Below are 23,668 nucleotides of genomic sequence, written 5' to 3'. Positions count from 1 at the left end.
GCTGGGACCCGCACGGTACATCAGTACTTTGGACCTGACCAAAGGTTACTGGCAGGTGCCTTTGACCGAGCGGGCCAAACAGAAAACTGCCTTTGCCACCCCTGATGGTCTGTTTCATTACAAGGTCCTGCCGTTCGGGGTGCACGGTGCACCGGCCACCTTTCAGCGTTTAATGGACCGGGTCCTCCGGCCGCATCGGGCCTATAGCACGGCATACCTGGATGACATTGCCATTTTCAGCTTGACCTGGGACCAGCACCTGACCCACATCGAGGCCGTGCTGGGTGCCCTCCGCGAGGCCAACCTGACCGCCAACGCGAAAAAGTGCTGCATTGGTCTGACTGAAACAGACTACCTGGGTTTCACTATCGGGCGCGGATGCGTGAAACCACAGACCAAAAAGGTAGAGAAAATACGTGGCTGGCCGAGACCGGTCACAAAGAAGCAGGTAAAATCCTTTTTAGGATTAATGTCTTATTACCAAAAATTTATAAAGGGGTATTCGATGGTGGCGGCATCGCTATACGACCTGACGGCACAGAAGCAGCCACAGCAGGTGAAATGGACGGAGGAGACGGAAGCTGCTTTTCAAAGTTTGAAACAAGCATTATGTCAAGAGCCTGTCTTAATATCACCTGATTTTGACAAACCGTTCATTTTACACACAGATGCTTCAGGAACCGGAGTTGGCGCTGTACTCGCGCAGGTGATAGAGGGAGAGGAGCACCCCATCACCTACATCAGCCGAAAACTCCTGAAACACGAACGAAATTATGCCACAGTGGAAAAGGAGTGTCTGGCCATAAAGTGGGCGTATCCTATGGCCCGAGTCGATGAACTGATAGAACGGCTGGGACCCGCACGGTACATCAGTACTTTGGACCTGACCAAAGGTTACTGGCAGGTGCCTTTGACCGAGCGGGCCAAACAGAAAACTGCCTTTGCCACCCCTGATGGTCTGTTTCATTACAAGGTCCTGCCGTTCGGGGTGCACGGTGCACCGGCCACCTTTCAGCGTTTAATGGACCGGGTCCTCCGGCCGCATCGGGCCTATAGCACGGCATACCTGGATGACATTGCCATTTTCAGCTTGACCTGGGACCAGCACCTGACCCACATCGAGGCCGTGCTGGGTGCCCTCCGCGAGGCCAACCTGACCGCCAACGCGAAAAAGTGCTGCATTGGTCTGACTGAAACAGACTACCTGGGTTTCACTATCGGGCTGTACGTGGCTGGCCGAGACCGGTCACAAAGAAGCAGGTAAAATCCTTTTTAGGATTAATGTCTTATTACCAAAAATTTATAAAGGGGTATTCGATGGTGGCGGCATCGCTATACGACCTGACGGCACAGAAGCAGCCACAGCAGGTGAAATGGACGGAGGAGACGGAAGCTGCTTTTCAAAGTTTGAAACAAGCATTATGTCAAGAGCCTGTCTTAATATCACCTGATTTTGACAAACCGTTCATTTTACACACAGATGCTTCAGGAACCGGAGTTGGCGCTGTACTCGCGCAGGTGATAGAGGGAGAGGAGCACCCCATCACCTACATCAGCCGAAAACTCCTGAAACACGAACGAAATTATGCCACAGTGGAAAAGGAGTGTCTGGCCATAAAGTGGGCCGTACCCTACCTTCGCTATTACCTGTGGGGGAGGAGGTTCACATTGATAACAGACCATGCCCCCTTGAAATGGATGGCCACCAACAAAGATAAGAATAGCCGTGTCACCAGGTGGTTCCTGGAGCTCCAGGACTACCACTTCAAGGTCGAACACAGACCGGGGAAACTGATGGCCCACGCAGACGCCCTGTCGAGGATGTATGAGGATGAGATGTCTGATGTCTCCCGGCCCACCGGTAGACATAGGGGGGGGATATGTGGCGTCTCGCGGCGGGACCGTGCGCCACAGCGGCGGCGCCCCGGAGAGAGAGAGAGAGAGCGAGGCGGAGCAAAGCGCCGAGGGCTGGGCAACGTAATCGAAGGCAGGTACTTCCCAAATTACGTGAGCGAAACCTTTAGATGAGGAACACCTGCGCAGCCTCACAAACAAATATAAGAACTCCGTCTCGCTGCTCTCACGGACAGCTCTCTCCGGTGATGGTGGCGTGCGGTTCTAGCGGTAAGCGAGTCCACATTTCCTCACTAATATTGTACTGACATATTGCACCAGACTGACTGTGTGTTTCCTACCTCGTAGGCTATACTATGATGCTCTGATGTACGGATGCCGCTGGGCTCGGCTGGATACAAGGCGTGCAATCGCAGCGTGTGTTACCAAAGACTGTAACAGTACCCCCCCCCCCCCCACTGGGAAAAGGGATCCCAAAGTAAGGCTTATAATATATTGGCGGACTCGGGGAAGGACCCTACCCGCCCCCCTGTTTATGAGAAAGGCCTGAGATGAAAGACATTTGAGTTAATTCACATGGAACAGTCTTAGTTATGGTTTGCCCCTGCCCAGCTGCCTGATTGATGAAATATTGTTTTGCCTGTTTAAAAAACCTCTGTTTAAATAAACGGGTGCCATATTTGGGCTCAAACCCTGGTTCTGTTTCCCGCTGTTGGCTTCAATCCTCACAACATGCCAACGCATGCATAGGCTACTAACATTATAACATAGACACAAATAGCCCTGTCTATAGTCCAGAAGACTATATCTCATTTGGCCAGGGGGACTGAGAACGAAATGTATTTATTATCAGATAGAATGAACACATGTTTTGCATATATTTTCCAGTGGCCCCGGCCTCAGTGCCAGGGACCCCCCTGAAGATGATGGAGAAGTATTATGATTATTTATGATTCTTCGTTGTTATTTGCTCTGGTGTAACGTGTGCGCTATTGTGATGTCTTCACTCTGCATTCATTGTTTCCGTGTTGCTTTGAATGAAAATGTGTTTGACGAGGCTCTTTCATGGCCAAATCCCTCTTGAAAAGGGTTAGTTTTTTTGCCAATAAAGTATTTAATCTATGTTAAAATGTCAGTTTAGTTACCATAGCAGCTTGTCTTCTGCTGCTGCTGTTGGATGCGTTTGTGTTCATGGTAACCGATGGGAGCTTCCTCTACTACACACAACACATTGTGGAGAGAACATTCTTCATTTTCAGGACTTTTGTCTTTATTTCAAAAGGCACAAAGAAAAAAACATTACATTATCTCATCAATTCAACTGTTTAAAACTGTATGAATAGTTATAGTTAAGTGACAGCCGTCGACTTTACAGTAATGAAGGTGCATTCAGTTCCAATGCGCTTTGAATGGGTTTCATGCCTTCATAATGGACTATATGTACAGTATACCAACTTCAATGAGGTGTTCATCCAACAATAGAGATAAGTAACACAAAGAAAAGGATACAATACAAAGTAAAGTTGCTTAACTGTGATTTAAAAAAAATATTTCAATCTTTAAATCTTAAAAAAAAGAACAAAAACATGGTAATATATCACATACATCATTTTTTTTGGAACAATAACCTCCTATTTACACTATGGCTTACTGCTCATAACAAACACTGTTCTGTAAAAAAAATATATAAACAAAACACAAAGCAAAAAATGGAGGGATTACACATTAGCTTGAATGACAAAGCAAGATTATTCATATTAATACCCTAATCGCATAAAATATGTAAAAGTAACAATTGTATAGCAACCACTGACTATAGCCCTTCATCAAGTTGACTATTTTAATTATCCTACACGACTATTTACGTGTTGCTGTTGCCTGCTTGGGATATTAATTCTCGGGGCATGGTTCCATAGAGGAACCACAGAGAGCATCCTGACTGGATAGGCGACGGTTGAGCCTGACGTTTGGGACGGCTAATATTTGTAGTATTATACAGCGCCAGCATGGATGACTGACCGTGACACTACATACATTGATTTAACCATGCCCCCATAACAAGCTAAATAAAAACGCAACAAGGCTTCCGTTTCAAAATCACATCTTCTGTCTGTCCTCGTTTAGCTATGGTCTGTGTGGACTGGGAGGAAATATTTCTATTTACAACCACAAACACCAGGTAAAGTACAGTACTTGTTCTTCTGTCTGTCTGTTCCTGTCAATCGTTTTTTTCTTTATTTATTATTTATTTTTTTGCCCCTTTTTATCCCCAATTTCTATTTACAACCACAAACATCAGGTCAAGTACAGTACTTCTGTCTGTCTGTTCCTGTCAATCTTGTTTTCTTTTATTTTTTCCCCCTTTTTTTGCCCCCCCACACACATTTCTGTACATTGTCACAAGCTCACCTGGAGATCATACCGGGAGGATGTAGAGCCTTCATCTTACTACTACTTAGGATTATGTGCAGTGACTATATATAGCCAGATGAGGTGGATTCGAACCCCCCTAGACTCCGCAATGGTGGGCACAGCTACTTTACTGTGCCACCCGAGCGTCTCAAGTGTCTATGGGGCCTGGACTCCTGTCTCAGCACTGGGTCCAGCTTCAACAACTCCTTGTTGATCTATCTCTTCATACTGGTGGTATTCTGTCTCCTCACTGGGTCCAGCAGCTTCAACAACTACTTGTTGATCTATCTCTTCATAGTCTGAGTCGTCTGCCTCTTCAATGGAGCCAGATTCAACAACTACTTGTTCATCTATCACTTCATACTCGATGCCAGCTTCAGAATCAGAACCAACAACATTATAATACTCGATATCAATGTTCTCATTTCCGACATTATAATGAACCGTCGCAGTGTCCCACACTCCTGCATTATGTCTTCTGCTGGCCTGGAGAAACACAGAAACACCCAACGTTAAGTCACTGAATCACATCTGGCTGAAAACCCTCCTATCTCTCTCCTAACTCTGGTTTAACTGTCATTTATACACATTCCAGTCTTGTGTTGTGTAAAGATGTATTACCTGCCAGAGACAATAGAGGGCATGGATGGGTACCAGCAGCACCAACAGCAGCACCACCACAGTGACTGTAACTCTGCTGCTGTCGTCCTCAGGTGTCAGAGGGACTGTAGGAGGGACTGTAGGAGGGACTGTGAAAAATAAAACATCATCAAATCATGTAAGAACATTTGATAAACTTTCATGTTTGATTGAATCATGCCTGACGGAGATTCATATTGTGAGTTTAACCCATTTAGACCTGAGGCCGATTCTAAATCAGATTTCTGAAAAACCTGTGTTTCTATGTCAGTGGTGCTCAGCCTTTTTCATGTCAAGGACCCCCCTCCCCCTGCCACCAGAAGCAAAGATTTGAGTTAAAAACATTCACTCTGAAAGAATATATATTCAAAGAATTGAGCCACATTTTCAAGATTCATCAAAAATAGCAGACCTGCAAGCTCGTAGCGTGGCACTCGGTGACGCGCTACAAGCTTGTAGGCCTGCTATTTTTCAACAGCTAAAGTATAACATTAACGCTTAAAACACCAAAAGGGGTTCCCGCCCAGAATGGTTTAAAGGTAATTTCATTCAGGTTACCTGTGACGGTGAGAGAGAGGATGTCGCTCTCAGAGGAGACATTGTAAGAAAACACGTTGGTGTGATTTATAACAACGTCGACGTGATAAGCACAGCTGTAATTCCCTTGGTGGCCGGGGCCTGCTTCGAAGAACAGGAAGTTGGCAGAGTGATTGACAGCTGGCTGGGTGTGGCTGTGTGTGCTGTTGGCTCCAGTGAAGGTGAGGTGGAAGGAGCCGTCTGGGTACTGTGGCAGGATGGAGCAGCTGATGCTGAAGTTGGAACCTTCCAACACCTGCTGCCCCTGCTGCTGGCCCTCAGAAACCCCGTTTAGAGACACCTGATGCCCCTGCAGCTGGCCCTCAGAAACCCCGTTTAGAGTGGGGAAGATGCTGATGTTTGGCTTAAACAGAAGATCTGTAACAAGACACGAGTGATTGAATTATAGTACAGCAGATATTTACATTTACAGTATAGAGTAGCCAATGAGATGGAACCAAGATTAGAGATCCAACATATTGTATGGCTTTTGCTGAAATTAGACGATGCAAAAAAGTTATTTTAAATTCATTCAGAAAAAGAAACATCCTGTTTCTATGCTGTAGATAGGTATAGGTTAAGTGAGTAGGCAAGTAGACGGACGTCACTGTTTGTGTTACCTGAACATATCACCTCCAATGTGACAGTGGAATTCTCAGACAGTGTCATTACACACTCCCTCAGTGAAGCCTCGGTTCCAACACAGTCAGCTGTGATCCACCACACAGGTTGAACCGTTGAAGCAGGACTCCTTTGTGTTGAAACGTCAGAGCCACAGTCCATCTGCCTACACACGACAGAGGATGACTTCAGGTTCCAGTCGGACTGACCATCCACGGCTCTCCAGTCTCCCTGGTGTTGCATCTCCAGTACACCACTACAGTTACTGCTTCCTCCCACCAGCCTGACGTCATCAGGCTCTGTACAGAGACAAGACCGTTACAAACCATTTAGAGCAGACATGCCTTGTGAGCCGAAAGTGTTCAGTTCTCCCACTCCATGTTAATGGATGGTGGTGTTCTGTTGGGACGCATACTTTGTTTAGACTGTAGTCCGTGAAATAGTGGATTAATTCGATATGATTAATCAGCAATGATATTCTAAAATCATAATAAAATGACTCGGGAATATTCAAGCTATTTCAGCGCATCACATCAAAAACGTCTCGTCTGTAAGACGTGAGTTGTTGGACCGCTTGAATAAATGAATAAGCGACATACAGATATACAGTAAACCATGAATCAAATAAACTGCTCCAACAAAATAGATTGTACTATCAAAAGGAGTGTTTATTAATATCGATTACTGGTTACAATGACATAAAAACCACATAGCAATGAGCGAACACGTCATGAGATTATTTCCATTTGGCATGAGCCACAAGGAAACAATTAAATGCGTATTGTTTTATTGCGTTAGTCAGGCCGGAATGCGATTTGCTGTTGATATAGCCTGCACAGAAGATGTGTCAGTATTCAAGGGCAAACGCATTATCTGGTCCCGTCTGATCGAACGCAATACACAACTGGAATAGGTTCGCTTTTAAAACATGTTGCATGAATGAAAGAAGGCTACAGTATACGCAGCACAAGAATGGAAAAGAGGGTAGGAGGAGGAGAGTAACGCCTCGCAAAGAGAGAGAGAGGGCGTGTAGGCTTGGTGGTGCAGGCTGCAAGGCCTCAGTGTATCATCATAGTCTAATAAAAGAGAGCTCTTCTTTACAACTAGACTACACTATACACCTAAGATTCCTATTAAACCAAATGTCGTTTAGAGGCTGGATGTTCAATCAGTCCGACCCACCTGATTGTAAATCAGCCTTTCCACGGAGGTCCTCAAGCGTTCTGCATTGCCAGGAAAAGTTCACTTGGTCCAGATGCAGTGCGCGAGAATTTACTTTTCTTCTTAAGTTAAAGTATAACAAGTCATCACTGTCTCAGAGTAAAACTCGCATTAAACTGGTATATTAACAAGGACTGCTCTTAAAGTCCTATAATCGCCGTTTAGACTAGGCGGTTGTCCTCAGGCCGGCTGCCTGTCTGTTGTCCTGCGCGTAGGCCAGCTGGGTGCTGCCTGCCGGTTGGAGTGGCCTCTCCGGAGAGCTACTGCGTAAAAGCGCAATCGACTGCATGTACTCGGGCCAGCCGTGCGTTGATTCGATCTGCTCGCAGAGCTTCGCTAGAAAAGAGCCATCCAAGTAAAAGCTTAGCCAGCCGGTGATGTGGCGACCTGCTCCTTAGAGCTATCGCCGTTCAAGAGCATCGTGTCTTAGTTGACACAACAATATATTGAAAAAGGGGTCTGACTATTTTCTTGTCTTTCTCAAAACTGGTTTAAACCGGTTCTTAAGCTACTAACTTAAAGAACACAGTCAACAGTTCTTCATTAACAGTTTTACCACACGGGGAAAACATCCTGTGGTCATTATTCATTCTTATCTCCGTTGACCATCTCGCCTTACACTTTTACACTCCTCTGAGTGCTAACACAGATGCGCGCGTCGCGCACACACACACACGCACATACACACACACACAATGCACACAAATGTCCACACTCAGCGTGCATGTCTGTTGGTGTTCGCGCTAGTTGCATGTGCCATGTGGCAGAGGGTCTCCCTGTTAGGGTCAGCATTTGGTCAAAAAGTCAACCTTGTGGTCACTTCAGATAGCGTGACAAATTGTCCGGTCTGGGTTTTGTCATAAACCTGTACTCAGCAGTGTTAACAGGAAAAACGGGTCTTTGGTGCTATGTCATCCTTTCATTGTTCAGCACAAATTGTGCCTTGTCAATTAACACCCCCCTCCTCACGCTACAAGACATAGCATTGGTTAAGGTTGGTGAGGGGTGCGTTAAGACGACCGGATTAAAGTTGGTGAGGGGGGCGTTAAGGGTTGGGAGAGGGTTAAGGTTAGGTTTAGGTGTGCTGCACCAGCTCAGTGGCCTTGTGGTTAGAGTGTCCGCCCTGAAACTGGGAGGTCGGGGTTCAATCCCTGGCCGGGTCATACTAAAGACTGTAAAAATGGGACCCAATGCCTCCCTGCTTGACACTCAGCATCAAGGGTTGGATTAGAGGGTAAGTCCCTGCGACATACTAGCGTCATGTCCAGGGGGTGTACATCAAGCTGCCTCACGCTACAGAAACAGGAGTTAAGCTCCTGCCCTATGGGCCTCATGGCTCGGCAAGGCTACTTACTAGGTGTGCTGCCCCGTGGGAGGTTAGGGTGAGTAGTGGAAGATTTAAGGGCAATTTTTTCGCCGTTAACTTCAAGTCATGATGCAGAGAACCTTTTTGGCATGGAAGTACCTTAGGATCATAGGAAAAGATTTATCCAAAGACACAAGCTGCATTACCTTTCATTTCTTTTCACAATAGAGATAAGTAACACAAAGAAAAGGATACAATACAAAGTAAAGTTGCTTAACTGTGATTTAAAAAAAATATTTCAATCTTTAAATCTTAAAAAAAAGAACAAAAACATGGTAATATATCACATACATCATTTTTTTTGGAACAATAACCTCCTATTTACACTATGGCTTACTGCTCATAACAAACACTGTTCTGTAAAAAAAATATATAAACAAAACACAAAGCAAAAAATGGAGGGATTACACATTAGCTTGAATGACAAAGCAAGATTATTCATATTAATACCCTAATCGCATAAAATATGTAAAAGTAACAATTGTATAGCAACCACTGACTATAGCCCTTCATCAAGTTGACTATTTTAATTATCCTACACGACTATTTACGTGTTGCTGTTGCCTGCTTGGGATATTAATTCTCGGGGCATGGTTCCATAGAGGAACCACAGAGAGCATCCTGACTGGATAGGCGACGGTTGAGCCTGACGTTTGGGACGGCTAATATTTGTAGTATTATACAGCGCCAGCATGGATGACTGACCGTGACACTACATACATTGATTTAACCATGCCCCCATAACAAGCTAAATAAAAACGCAACAAGGCTTCCGTTTCAAAATCACATCTTCTGTCTGTCCTCGTTTAGCTATGGTCTGTGTGGACTGGGAGGAAATATTTCTATTTACAACCACAAACACCAGGTAAAGTACAGTACTTGTTCTTCTGTCTGTCTGTTCCTGTCAATCGTTTTTTTCTTTATTTATTATTTATTTTTTTGCCCCTTTTTATCCCCAATTTCTATTTACAACCACAAACATCAGGTCAAGTACAGTACTTCTGTCTGTCTGTTCCTGTCAATCTTGTTTTCTTTTATTTTTTCCCCCTTTTTTTGCCCCCCCACACACATTTCTGTACATTGTCACAAGCTCACCTGGAGATCATACCGGGAGGATGTAGAGCCTTCATCTTACTACTACTTAGGATTATGTGCAGTGACTATATATAGCCAGATGAGGTGGATTCGAACCCCCCTAGACTCCGCAATGGTGGGCACAGCTACTTTACTGTGCCACCCGAGCGTCTCAAGTGTCTATGGGGCCTGGACTCCTGTCTCAGCACTGGGTCCAGCTTCAACAACTCCTTGTTGATCTATCTCTTCATACTGGTGGTATTCTGTCTCCTCACTGGGTCCAGCAGCTTCAACAACTACTTGTTGATCTATCTCTTCATAGTCTGAGTCGTCTGCCTCTTCAATGGAGCCAGATTCAACAACTACTTGTTCATCTATCACTTCATACTCGATGCCAGCTTCAGAATCAGAACCAACAACATTATAATACTCGATATCAATGTTCTCATTTCCGACATTATAATGAACCGTCGCAGTGTCCCACACTCCTGCATTATGTCTTCTGCTGGCCTGGAGAAACACAGAAACACCCAACGTTAAGTCACTGAATCACATCTGGCTGAAAACCCTCCTATCTCTCTCCTAACTCTGGTTTAACTGTCATTTATACACATTCCAGTCTTGTGTTGTGTAAAGATGTATTACCTGCCAGAGACAATAGAGGGCATGGATGGGTACCAGCAGCACCAACAGCAGCACCAACAGCAGCACCACCACAGTGACTGTAACTCTGCTGCTGTCGTCCTCAGGTGTCAGAGGGACTGTAGGAGGGACTGTAGGAGGGACTGTGAAAAATAAAACATCATCAAATCATGTAAGAACATTTGATAAACTTTCATGTTTGATTGAATCATGCCTGACGGAGATTCATATTGTGAGTTTAACCCATTTAGACCTGAGGCCGATTCTAAATCAGATTTCTGAAAAACCTGTGTTTCTATGTCAGTGGTGCTCAGCCTTTTTCATGTCAAGGACCCCCCTCCCCCTGCCACCAGAAGCAAAGATTTGAGTTAAAAACATTCACTCTGAAAGAATATATATTCAAAGAATTGAGCCACATTTTCAAGATTCATCAAAAATAGCAGACCTGCAAGCTCGTAGCGTGGCACTCGGTGACGCGCTACAAGCTTGTAGGCCTGCTATTTTTCAACAGCTAAAGTATAACATTAACGCTTAAAACACCAAAAGGGGTTCCCGCCCAGAATGGTTTAAAGGTAATTTCATTCAGGTTACCTGTGACGGTGAGAGAGAGGATGTCGCTCTCAGAGGAGACATTGTAAGAAAACACGTTGGTGTGATTTATAACAACGTCGACGTGATAAGCACAGCTGTAATTCCCTTGGTGGCCGGGGCCTGCTTCGAAGAACAGGAAGTTGGCAGAGTGATTGACAGCTGGCTGGGTGTGGCTGTGTGTGCTGTTGGCTCCAGTGAAGGTGAGGTGGAAGGAGCCGTCTGGGTACTGTGGCAGGATGGAGCAGCTGATGCTGAAGTTGGAACCTTCCAACACCTGCTGCCCCTGCTGCTGGCCCTCAGAAACCCCGTTTAGAGACACCTGATGCCCCTGCAGCTGGCCCTCAGAAACCCCGTTTAGAGTGGGGAAGATGCTGATGTTTGGCTTAAACAGAAGATCTGTAACAAGACACGAGTGATTGAATTATAGTACAGCAGATATTTACATTTACAGTATAGAGTAGCCAATGAGATGGAACCAAGATTAGAGATCCAACATATTGTATGGCTTTTGCTGAAATTAGACGATGCAAAAAAGTTATTTTAAATTCATTCAGAAAAAGAAACATCCTGTTTCTATGCTGTAGATAGGTATAGGTTAAGTGAGTAGGCAAGTAGACGGACGTCACTGTTTGTGTTACCTGAACATATCACCTCCAATGTGACAGTGGAATTCTCAGACAGTGTCATTACACACTCCCTCAGTGAAGCCTCGGTTCCAACACAGTCAGCTGTGATCCACCACACAGGTTGAACCGTTGAAGCAGGACTCCTTTGTGTTGAAACGTCAGAGCCACAGTCCATCTGCCTACACACGACAGAGGATGACTTCAGGTTCCAGTCGGACTGACCATCCACGGCTCTCCAGTCTCCCTGGTGTTGCATCTCCAGTACACCACTACAGTTACTGCTTCCTCCCACCAGCCTGACGTCATCAGGCTCTGTACAGAGACAAGACCGTTACAAACCATTTAGAGCAGACATGCCTTGTGAGCCGAAAGTGTTCAGTTCTCCCACTCCATGTTAATGGATGGTGGTGTTCTGTTGGGACGCATACTTTGTTTAGACTGTAGTCCGTGAAATAGTGGATTAATTCGATATGATTAATCAGCAATGATATTCTAAAATCATAATAAAATGACTCGGGAATATTCAAGCTATTTCAGCGCATCACATCAAAAACGTCTCGTCTGTAAGACGTGAGTTGTTGGACCGCTTGAATAAATGAATAAGCGACATACAGATATACAGTAAACCATGAATCAAATAAACTGCTCCAACAAAATAGATTGTACTATCAAAAGGAGTGTTTATTAATATCGATTACTGGTTACAATGACATAAAAACCACATAGCAATGAGCGAACACGTCATGAGATTATTTCCATTTGGCATGAGCCACAAGGAAACAATGAAATGCGTATTGTTTTATTGCGTTAGTCAGGCCGGAATGCGATTTGCTGTTGATATAGCCTGCACAGAAGATGTGTCAGTATTCAAGGGCAAACGCATTATCTGGTCCCGTCTGATCGAACGCAATACACAACTGGAATAGGTTCGCTTTTAAAACATGTTGCATGAATGAAAGAAGGCTACAGTATACGCAGAACAAGAATGGAAAAGAGGGTAGGAGGAGGAGAGTAACGCCTCGCAAAGAGAGAGAGAGGGCGTGTAGGCTTGGTGGTGCAGGCTGCAAGGCCTCAGTGTATCATCATAGTCTAATAAAAGAGAGCTCTTCTTTACAACTAGACTACACTATACACCTAAGATTCCTATTAAACCAAATGTCGTTTAGAGGCTGGATGTTCAATCAGTCCGACCCACCTGATTGTAAATCAGCCTTTCCACGGAGGTCCTCAAGCGTTCTGCATTGCCAGGAAAAGTTCACTTGGTCCAGATGCAGTGCGCGAGAATTTACTTTTCTTCTTAAGTTAAAGTATAACAAGTCATCACTGTCTCAGAGTAAAACTCGCATTAAACTGGTATATTAACAAGGACTGCTCTTAAAGTCCTATAATCGCCGTTTAGACTAGGCGGTTGTCCTCAGGCCGGCTGCCTGTCTGTTGTCCTGCGCGTAGGCCAGCTGGGTGCTGCCTGCCGGTTGGAGTGGCCTCTCCGGAGAGCTACTGCGTAAAAGCGCAATCGACTGCATGTACTCGGGCCAGCCGTGCGTTGATTCGATCTGCTCGCAGAGCTTCGCTAGAAAAGAGCCATCCAAGTAAAAGCTTAGCCAGCCGGTGATGTGGCGACCTGCTCCTTAGAGCTATCGCCGTTCAAGAGCATCGTGTCTTAGTTGACACAACAATATATTGAAAAAGGGGTCTGACTATTTTCTTGTCTTTCTCAAAACTGGTTTAAACCGGTTCTTAAGCTACTAACTTAAAGAACACAGTCAACAGTTCTTCATTAACAGTTTTACCACACGGGGAAAACATCCTGTGGTCATTATTCATTCTTATCTCCGTTGACCATCTCGCCTTACACTTTTACACTCCTCTGAGTGCTAACACAGATGCGCGCGTCGCGCACACACACACACGCACATACACACACACACAATGCACACAAATGTCCACACTCAGCGTGCATGTCTGTTGGTGTTCGCGCTAGTTGCATGTGCCATGTGGCAGAGGGTCTCCCTGTTAGGGTCAGCATTTGGTCAAAAAGTCAACCTTGTGGTCACTTCAGATAGCGTGACAAATTGTCCGGTCTGGGTTTTGTCATAAACCTGTACTCAGCAGTGTTAACAGGAAAAACGGGTCTTTGGTGCTATGTCATCCTTTCATTGTTCAGCACAAATTGTGCCTTGTCAATTAACACCCCCCTCCTCACGCTACAAGACATAGCATTGGTTAAGGTTGGTGAGGGGTGCGTTAAGACGACCGGATTAAAGTTGGTGAGGGGGGCGTTAAGGGTTGGGAGAGGGTTAAGGTTAGGTTTAGGTGTGCTGCACCAGCTCAGTGGCCTTGTGGTTAGAGTGTCCGCCCTGAAACTGGGAGGTCGGGGTTCAATCCCTGGCCGGGTCATACTAAAGACTGTAAAAATGGGACCCAATGCCTCCCTGCTTGACACTCAGCATCAAGGGTTGGATTAGAGGGTAAGTCCCTGCGACATACTAGCGTCATGTCCAGGGGGTGTACATCAAGCTGCCTCACGCTACAGAAACAGGAGTTAAGCTCCTGCCCTATGGGCCTCATGGCTCGGCAAGGCTACTTACTAGGTGTGCTGCCCCGTGGGAGGTTAGGGTGAGTAGAGGGTGAGGGTTTGAGATATCCGACCAATGGTATGTCTAACCAAAAGCATGCACCCGTTCTGTTAACAGATGGTGGGGATCTATTCAGATTTCAGATTTTTATTGAAGGGACAGCCTCTTGAGATGCAGCATCTCATTTTCAAGAGGGACCCATAAAACCAAATACAGAAAAGCATACTTTCCTAACACTGTCTAACACTAACACATGGTGAGCTGTCACTCCCAAGACGGCAAACGGGTGACTTCTTGTAACGGAAATGACCAAACGTCAAACTCAAAACTCAAAGTTTGAGCACGGAATATCACACCCGTTACGCCATGCTCAGCCAATCACAGCGCATAATGGGAATAACGGCACAGCTTCCAGCCAACCACATCGCCAATGTCGGCGCCATACATGGTTAATTTTGCTGCAATTCCGTCCTCAAATTTTGGCGGCATAGATGGTAATTTTCCCTCCTCATATTTTGAGGACATTACTAAAATGATTAGATTATACCTGAGCAGGTGAGTCCAACAGTCTTGTCAGGTGAGCAGGTGGTGTTTCTAGTTGAGTCTGAGGTTCTACAGTCCAGGAGAACAGACTCGTTGCCTTCACACTGGAACTCTTTGGTCCACATCGAAGCATTCAGGCCTCCATAGAGCGCCCCCTGGAGGACTGAAGGAGCCCCGCAGCCAAGATCCCTACAGACCACCTCTGCATCCTGCTGGTCAAAGTCATCTTCACACACTGAGACCCACGACTGGTTAGACTGCACCTCCACTCTGCCTGAACACACACTTGTCCCGTTCACCAACCTCACAGAATCTGGAGAGAGAGAGAGAGAGAGAGAGAGAGAGAGAGGGGGGGAGGAGGGAGGAGGGAGAGAAGGGGGGTGTCAATGTACATGTATCTTATTAAACACGCATGTGCATGCACGCACACACGCAGAGTTGTGGAGGTGAAGTGGAGGTCACTGTTTATGTGTTTTACCCGAACAGAACACCTCCAGTCTCTCAGTGGAATGACGAGACTCCTTTGTTCCACACTCCCTCAGTGAAGATTGAGATCCAACACATGGAATCTTCCACACAGGTTCAACGGTTGCATCAGACCTCCTTTGTGTTGAAACAGCAGAGCCGCAGTTCAGCTGTCCACACACTACAGATGATGACTTCAGGTTCCAGTCATAAATAGAACCCGCTGGTCTCCACTCTTCCTGGTGTTTCACCTTCAGGATACCAGAACAGTTACTGGTTCCTCCCTCCAACATGACGTCACCAGGCTCTGTACAGTGGCAAAAAAGAAAATAAACTACTATTACTTTCATTGTTAAATAGGAATGCGAATTACAAGTATAGTTGGTATTTTACTGTTTTATCTCAGGCTAGCAATGTCATTTTCATGTTTTAAACTAGAAATATGTGCTCCTCTGAGCACAGGACAATATAGTAGAGGTCAATCTTATCCAATCAGGATGACATGTAAAATATTGGACAAGTCTCCCTTGATGACATTACTATAGAGGTAATCAGGGCCGCTGCTGGCCATTTGGGTGCCATAAGCATAACATATTTGTGGTGCCTTGTGCTTTGTGGTGCGGTGCTGGATTACTTCTTCAATTCGACCAATTCCACAATTCAATTGGACTACGGTGGCAGCAGGAAGTACAAGGTAATAGCCTAAATAGCTCCAGTTTTTCCACCTTGGTGATTCACAACCATATGCTTATATTAGATGTGATTTCTCATCCCATCAGAATCAAAGTAATCACAGACATGACAGTGTCTGCAGCTAGAGTATACATTCCACTCACTGCACAGGGAAGTGAATGATGCCAGGCTGCAGGTGACCACAAACCAGTCACATTATGTGAAATGTTCTTTTCTAGTTATGATTATTATTACCTGAGCAGGCGAGTCCAACAGTCTTGTCTGGTGAGCAGGTGGTGTTTCTAGTTGAGTCTGAGGTTCTACAGTCCAGGAGAGCAGATTCGTTGCCTTCACACTGGAACTATTTGGTCCACATCGAAGCGTTCACCTCTCCATAGAGCGCCCCCTGGAGGACTGAAGGAGCCCCGCAGCCAAGATCCCTACAGACCACCTCTGCATCCTGCTGGTCAAAGTCATCTTCACACACTGAGACCCACGACTGGTTAGATTTCACCTCCACTCTGCCTGAACACACACTGGTCCCATTCACCAACCTCACAGACTCTGGAGAGAGAGAGAGAGAGAGAGAGAGAGAGAGAGAGAGAGAGAGAGAGAGAGAGAGAGAGAGAGAGAGAGAGAGAGATCATTTTAATCATAGAACATTACACTTTTCCAGGACTGCTCCACTCATCTCTGAAATGCCATTTTTTTAAGAGTGGGGATCTTAGTTGAGATCATTCAAGAATACATTTTCCAACATCACTGCGCACAAATAAGGAGTTGTCTAAATGTAATAACTAACTTTTGTGTATTCATAATTCCTAACATGTCTCTGTAATGGACAGTCAGGACTCGGTAACCTATTCATATGTGAGCATTTTGTTGAACAGGTGTTACCTGAACAGATCACCTCCAGTCTGTGGGCTGAAGTATAAGACGCATTTGTTCCACAGTCCTTCAGTGAAGACTCAGAGCCAACACAGGGAGATGTTATCCACCATTCAGGTTGATTTGTAGAACCAACCAGTCTTAGTGATGAAACAGCAGAACCACAGGCTAGCTGTCTACACACTACAGATGATGACTGCAGGGTCCAGTCCGAATCATCCACTGGTCTCCACTCATCATGGAGTTTCATCTCAAGTTTTCCAGCACAGTTACTGGTTCCTTCCACCAACCTGACATCTGTACAGAGACGAAAGTAAGCAGTAAAAACAAAAACAAAATTAGAAAATGCATTACTTTCATTTTAAGTAATCGACACAAAAGATGCTACACATACTCGTAGTCGGATCATATAGGATACCGGATAAGTTTGTGAAAACTGTGGCCGAGTCTTACACACAGTAAGTCCTACAGGGGACACAGAAAGCACCACCGGTACGTTCCAAAAATGTCTGTCAACCTAAATCAGAGTAAGTAAAGGGGCAGTGGATCAGGGGTAGAGTGGCCGGTAGAGTAGCCGGTTCGATGCCGGGTTCCCTCAGAGTTAGTGTAGGTTCTAAGTAGGTTAGACTAAAGGTGGTTGCGGTGGTTGGAATCGATAGAAACGCAGCTAAAAATCCGAAAAACACGCTCGGTGTGTGGGGACCTTAACTCTGCCATCGGTGTGTGAATGTGTGTGTGAATGTGTGTGTGAATGTAATGCACAATCTATGTAAAGCACTCTGGATAAAAGCACCATTTACCATAAAGCAAATCACACACATGTTGAAAAGAATGCTAATTAAAGTGATTGAAATGATGCTTCATGTCTCTGCGGCCCATCGTGGTCATGCCAATGAAATGATAGTTTTTGTACTTTCAGTGTGGGGAAAGCATTTGCAATCGTGATGAGATTCAGCTGATATAGGAAAGTGACCTGGTATCTGTTCTATTCTATTTGATGTTGTTCGTTTCATTAATGTATTTAAGTATTCTTTTTGTTTGAGTATATATTGGCTTTACTGCATCATTGCACTGGTTACAATTTGTTCTAGATCCTAGTGTTCATTTAAAATGAGATATTCCTCTAAATCTGGGTAGTAAAAAAGAAAATAATCAGGACACAGCCCTGGCTCTCCTGGTCCCTCTGCACGTCCCCGATTACCTGAGCAGGTGAGTCCAACAGTCTTGTCGGGTGAGCAGCTGGTGTTTCTAGTTGAGTCTGAGGTTCTACAGTCCAGGAGAACAGACTCGTTGCCTTCACACTGGAACTCTTTGGTCCACATCGAAGCGTTCACTTCTCCATAGAGCGCCCCCTGGAGGACTGAAGGAGGCCCACAGTCAAGCTCCCTACAGACCACCTCTGCATTCTGCTGGTCAAAGTCATCTTCACACACTGAGACCCACGACTGGTTAGATTTCACCTCCACTCTGCCTGAACACACACTGGTCCCATTCACCAACCTCACTGACTCTGGAGAGAGAGAGAGAGACAAAGTGTGTTCAACATTCTTATTCATTAAAGGTAGGCTACAACAGATGAAAACATGAGGACACACACACACACACACACACACAATTTATAATGTAGGCATTTAGCAGACGCTCTTAACCCATTCAGGACGGGAACCCTTTTGGTGTTTTAAGCATTGTGTTATACTTTAGTTATTGAAAAGCGCAGCACTAGCTTGTAGATCTGCTTTTTTTTTATCGTGAAAATGTGTGCAAATCTTTGGATTTAAATGATTTCAGAGCAAACGTTTTCATTTCATATGTTCGCTTCTGGGGGGTCCCTGGAACAACATATTTTCAGATATGCCAGCCACATACATATAATTCTGGGGGTCCTGAAATAGTTTGAGAACTACTGACATAGAAACGTAGGTTGTTCATTTGTAAAATAGTCCTCAGGTCTAATTGGGTTAAATTAATCCAGAGCGATTTACAGTAAGCAAGAACAACACGGTAATACAGCAAATACATAACACACACACACACACACACGGACGCACACAGATAGACATGAATCAACGGATGGACAGACGTATGGGGACAGACAGACAGACAAGCCAGATCAATTTAATAGCAGACTGTACAGATTACTGTTATTGTAGAAGTATTGTTTGTGTTACCTGAACAGATCACCTCCAGACTGTCTTTGGACCTGCTGTCAGACCTCATTGCTCCACACTCCCTCAGTGAAGACTCAGTACCATCACAGGAAGATCTAATCGACCATACATCAGTACGATCAGCAGAACTCCTTTGTGTCGACAGAGCAGATCCACAGTCTAGCTGCCGACACACTACAGATGCTCCCTTCAGGTTCCAGACAGTCGACTGATCAACCCCTCGTCTCCATTCTCTCTGGTGTTTGATCTCCAGTCCACCAGTACAGTTACTGCTTCCTCCCACCAACCTAACATCATCAGGCCCTGTACAGAGACAAGTGAGAATACCGTAAGTACAGTTAAACAAAGTACTATTACTTTTCCTTACAAAAAAATCCTAACAAAGAGTGTAGATTGTTATGTCAGGCTATCGAAACCACATCCTCGAAACCACAACTGATTCTAGCCCCTCCCTGTGTCGGTGTCCATAGTCGTGTCATAGTGTCTGAGCAAATAGACAATGTGTCTAATTTTACGTCATGCTGATGTGCCCCTCACTTCACATGGGTGTGATTTTTCAAATAAGATTTTGGTTTGTAAAGCTGTCCTATTTTTGTCCAGCTATGTCCAGCTTTCAGTGTTTACACAAACATTGGATACAAAAGTGTGTAAACCCAAACATTGAGGACAAAAGTGTGTAAACACAAACATTGAGGACAAATGTGAGGACGCAAATTGTAATTGGCCGGAATGTGATGATGTATGATGATAAGAGCGCCCCTCACTTACATACGGGTGTGATTTTTATTATTACCTGAGCAGGTGAGTCCAACAGTCTTGTCAGGTGAGCAGGTGGTTTTTCTAGTTGAGTCTGACCTTCTACAGTCCAGGAGAACAGACTCGTTGCCTTGACACAGGAACTCTGTGGTCCACACTGAAGCGTTCACTTCTCCATAGAGCGCCCCCTGGAGGACTGAAGGAGGCCCACAGTCAAGCTCCCTACAGACCACCTCTGCATCCTGCTGGTCAAAGTCATCTTCACACACTGAGACCCACGACTGGTTAGACTGCACCTCCACTCTGCCTGAACACACACTGGTCCCATTCACCAACCTCACAGACTCTGGAGAGAGAGAGACAGAGAGAGAAAGAGAGAGAAAGAAAGAGAGAGAGAGAGAGAGAGAGAGAGAGAGAGAGAGAGAGAGAGAGAGAGAGAGAGAGAATTTTAATCAAGAACATTAATGAGAATCATTTGAATAGAATGAAGGCGTGAACGAAGTATGCCATTGTTACAGGAGGCTATTGATCTGTTATCAGCTAGGCAAAGCAGTAACCATGCAGTGGGAAATCAGCTTTTGATGGGCACAGTCTAAGATGAAATAAATATCACTTTTGTGGGGCAGGTTGTCGCAGACCCCCAGTGAATGGGCTCCAATTTTGACAACCCGTGCCCTGCACGGTCCATAGACCGTCCAGTCACCAGCGGTTATATCAGAAGACAAACCAGACCCGCCCCACCCATCCAGAACAGACAGGAGTGACTGACTCACTGACCGGTTTCCTTATTATAGTAGGATAGGATAGTGAAGGTAGCAGATCTACAAGCTCACAATGTGTCACATCGGAACATGTTGTGAACTTGTAGATCTGCTATTTTCACTGTATTTGAAAGTGCATTTAAGTGGTTAAACTTTTCCCTTCCTAGAGATGTCTTTGAAATGTAGTGGAGTAAAAGTATACAAAAATAGAAGTACTTAAGTAATAGTACTCAATACAAGTAAACATACTTTGCTACTGTCCACCACTGTGCATAACAGACACGGACATGAGTTTCAACAAAGACAGACAGACAGACAGACAGACAGATCAATTAAATGAACTGTACAGATTACAGTCATTGCTGAAGTGATTGTTAGTGTTACCTGAACAGAATACCTCCAGGACCATTTGGGAAGTATCAGATGTCTTTGTTCCACACTCCCTCAGTGAAGATTCAGATCCATCACAGGACACTGTCATCTTCCATACCGGTTGTGTTGAAGCATAACTCCATCGTGTTGAAACAGCAGAGCCACACTCCATCTGCCTACACACTACAGAGGATGACTGCAGGTTCCAGTCAGACCGACCATCCACAGGTTTCCAGTCTCCCTGGTGTTGCGTCTCAAGTCTACCAGTACACTTACTGCTTCTTCCCACCAGCCTGACAGGCTCTGTACAGAGACAAGGGAGTAAGTAGTAAAACAACGTTTTATTTCATCAAAAACTAAAGGTGTCGTTATCTCAGAGAGTTCAGTGTCTTTTTGAATATCTTCAATATATTTAAGTTGATACTTTTTGAGTGGTGCAACCACTCCTACAACCAGCAATGACATTATTGAGCACGATAATGAGTACCAGTAGGGGCGCTGTTGTGCCAGAAACAGAGAGAGAGTGCTGCAGTTGCCTGCTAATGAGAGAGAGGGGGGGGGGGGGGGGAGCCCTCCATACCTAGCGTAATGAACAGTGATGACAGTTGCAACCATTTTCTTTTTAACAGCAAATTATGAAGTGGTCATTGTGGCAATTTATGAACTTAACTAAGGTTTATTTCATGCATGGTCCTTTTTCCATTATAGATTACGAGAAGGGATGAGGGGAGAATATTAAAGCTGAATATATATACTGTATATATATATATATATATATATATATATATATATATAAATTTACCTGAGCAGGTGAGTCCAACAGTCTTGTCAGGTGAGCAGGTGGTGTTTCTAGTCGAGTCTGAGGTTCTACAGTCCAGGAGAACAGACTCACTGCCTTTACACTGGAACTCTTTGGTCCACATTGAAGCGTTAACTTCTCCATAGAGCGCCCCCTGGAGGACTGAAGGAGCCCCGCAGTCAAGCTCCCTACAGAGCACCTTTGCGTCCTGCTGGTCAAAGTCATCTTCACACACTGAGACCCATGACTGGTTAGACTGCACCTCCACTCTGCCTGAACACACACTGGTCCCATTCACCAACCTCACAGACTCTGGAGAGAGAGAGAGAGAGAGATTTAATTAAAAGAAGCTCTTGGTCTATCTATAATCTATGATGATTTATTGATTTGTAATCTTTGTTTACCTGTTGTTGTTGTTACTGTGTTGTGTGTTTGTTCAGCCTGGAGAGCTGAAGGGAAACAGATCGTTTCAAGTTACACTAAACTCGCAGGATGACATAAGTACCTAAAAATACCCTGAAAGATGTATTCTGTCGCATGTCGGTTCAATAAAGTTTTCCGCCTTTTTAACTATTAAGTGTTCCCGGATCTCTGCTTTTTTCTACAAATGCACTGACTATAATGAATTGTTTAGTCCAAACATTACAACTCACAGGACATGTTTCATAACACTGTGTGTAAAGTTATTTTGTAATTGCCCAACAGGGGAAGCCATCAGTTCTAAATGTGTGTGTGCACTGTGCATGGACTTGACCGAAATGTGGCCTTAAACCCAATCAGGACGGGAACCCCTTTTGGCATTTCAAGCATTATGTTGTACTTTAGCTATTGAAAAATAGCATATCTACAAGCTCATAGCGCGGCACCGAATGCTGGGCTACGAGCTTGTAAATCTGCTAATTTTGAAAAATCGTGAAAATGTGGCGCAAATCTTTGAATATATATTCGTTCAGAGTGAACGTTTTTAACTCAAATCTTTGCTTCTGGGGGGTCCCTGGAAAGATGGGGGTACATGGCGAAATACAGATAATTCTGGGGGTCCTTGACCTGAAAAATGGTGAGCACCACTGACATAGAACAGAAAACTTTTAGGATTTAGAAGCGAGAGAGAGAGAGAGAGAGAGAGAGAGAGATTTAATTAAAAGAAGCTCTTGGTCTATCTATAATCTATGATGATTTATTGATTTGTAATCTTTGTTTACCTGTTGTTGTTGTTACTGTGTTGTGTGTTTGTTCAGCCTGGAGAGCTGAAGGGAAACAAATAACACGATCAATTAGCTTCACAACAGAGAACGTGGATTGTCTCTATTACTACATTGTCTCCACCAGGTAGGGCGTTACATTTCGACCCGTAACTCTTGAATCAAAGGTTGTACAATCAAAACATTCCCTGGATTCCTTGGATCATGACAACTACCCACACAGTCAATGAACACCTCAGATCCCTGAGTATCCCTGATCCCTGAGTATCAGAATCAGATGGGAACTCGCGCAGAAAGTTTCAAACACCCAGTTCTCTTTTCTCATTGGACAATATTTTCCCCCAGCGATGGGATCCACGCAAGACGTTAACGTCACCAAAGGCCAGCTAGCTGGCCCTGGCACTTGAAAGAAGACGCCCAGCAGGGAAAACTTGAAATCTGATTGGCTAAGGAAATCTGCATCAGGAAAGTGCACGGCCAGCAGAGAAGGCCTTGCTGGCCCACCACTAAAATACATGTGTTTCAATGCAGCGACGTTGTCCCACTCCCCAAACTATGTGTATATTTGTATTGGTGGATATCTGCTTTGTGCCTGTTCCTGGAATATAGCTATTTTAAGTAAGTTTCAAATGGCATAGTGGACGGACGACACATTTTGTTTCACTACCGTGAACAATCCTCAAATATGAAGTGCGTCAGGAACAAAGTTCCTGCCGCACTTCATATTTGAGGATTGTTCACGGTACATTACGGTATAGTATTACTTCATAGCATGTATAGCCTATAGTTCAAAACTGCAAACGGCCACCATCAAACAGTATAGGCTACAGTGAGTAAGAAAAAT

The 23,668-nt window shown here is 44.7% G+C and overlaps 1 protein-coding gene across 1 annotated transcript; it reads right to left on the bottom strand.

Moving 5' to 3' along the window:
- Positions 1 to 9,874: 9,874 nt before the first annotated feature.
- LOC308312276 (uncharacterized protein) lies at positions 9,875 to 15,499 on the bottom strand (the record flags this gene model as incomplete). Its single annotated transcript, XM_080794650.1, has 4 exons — positions 9,875 to 10,273; positions 10,409 to 10,548; positions 10,997 to 11,392; positions 15,220 to 15,499. 4 exons carry the CDS (start codon positions 15,497 to 15,499, stop codon positions 9,944 to 9,946), a joined length of 1,146 nt encoding a protein of 381 aa, XP_080650776.1. The 3' UTR covers positions 9,875 to 9,943.
- Positions 15,500 to 23,668: the final 8,169 nt, after the last annotated feature.

Source organism: Protomyctophum bolini (assembly GCF_963924005.1).
Source record: "Protomyctophum bolini genome assembly, contig: SCAFFOLD_99, whole genome shotgun sequence".
In the NCBI taxonomy this organism is placed as follows: domain Eukaryota; kingdom Metazoa; phylum Chordata; class Actinopteri; order Myctophiformes; family Myctophidae; genus Protomyctophum; species Protomyctophum bolini.
The sequence above is the reverse complement of the archived record's forward strand: the minus strand, read 5'-3'. Positions and strand labels throughout refer to the sequence as shown.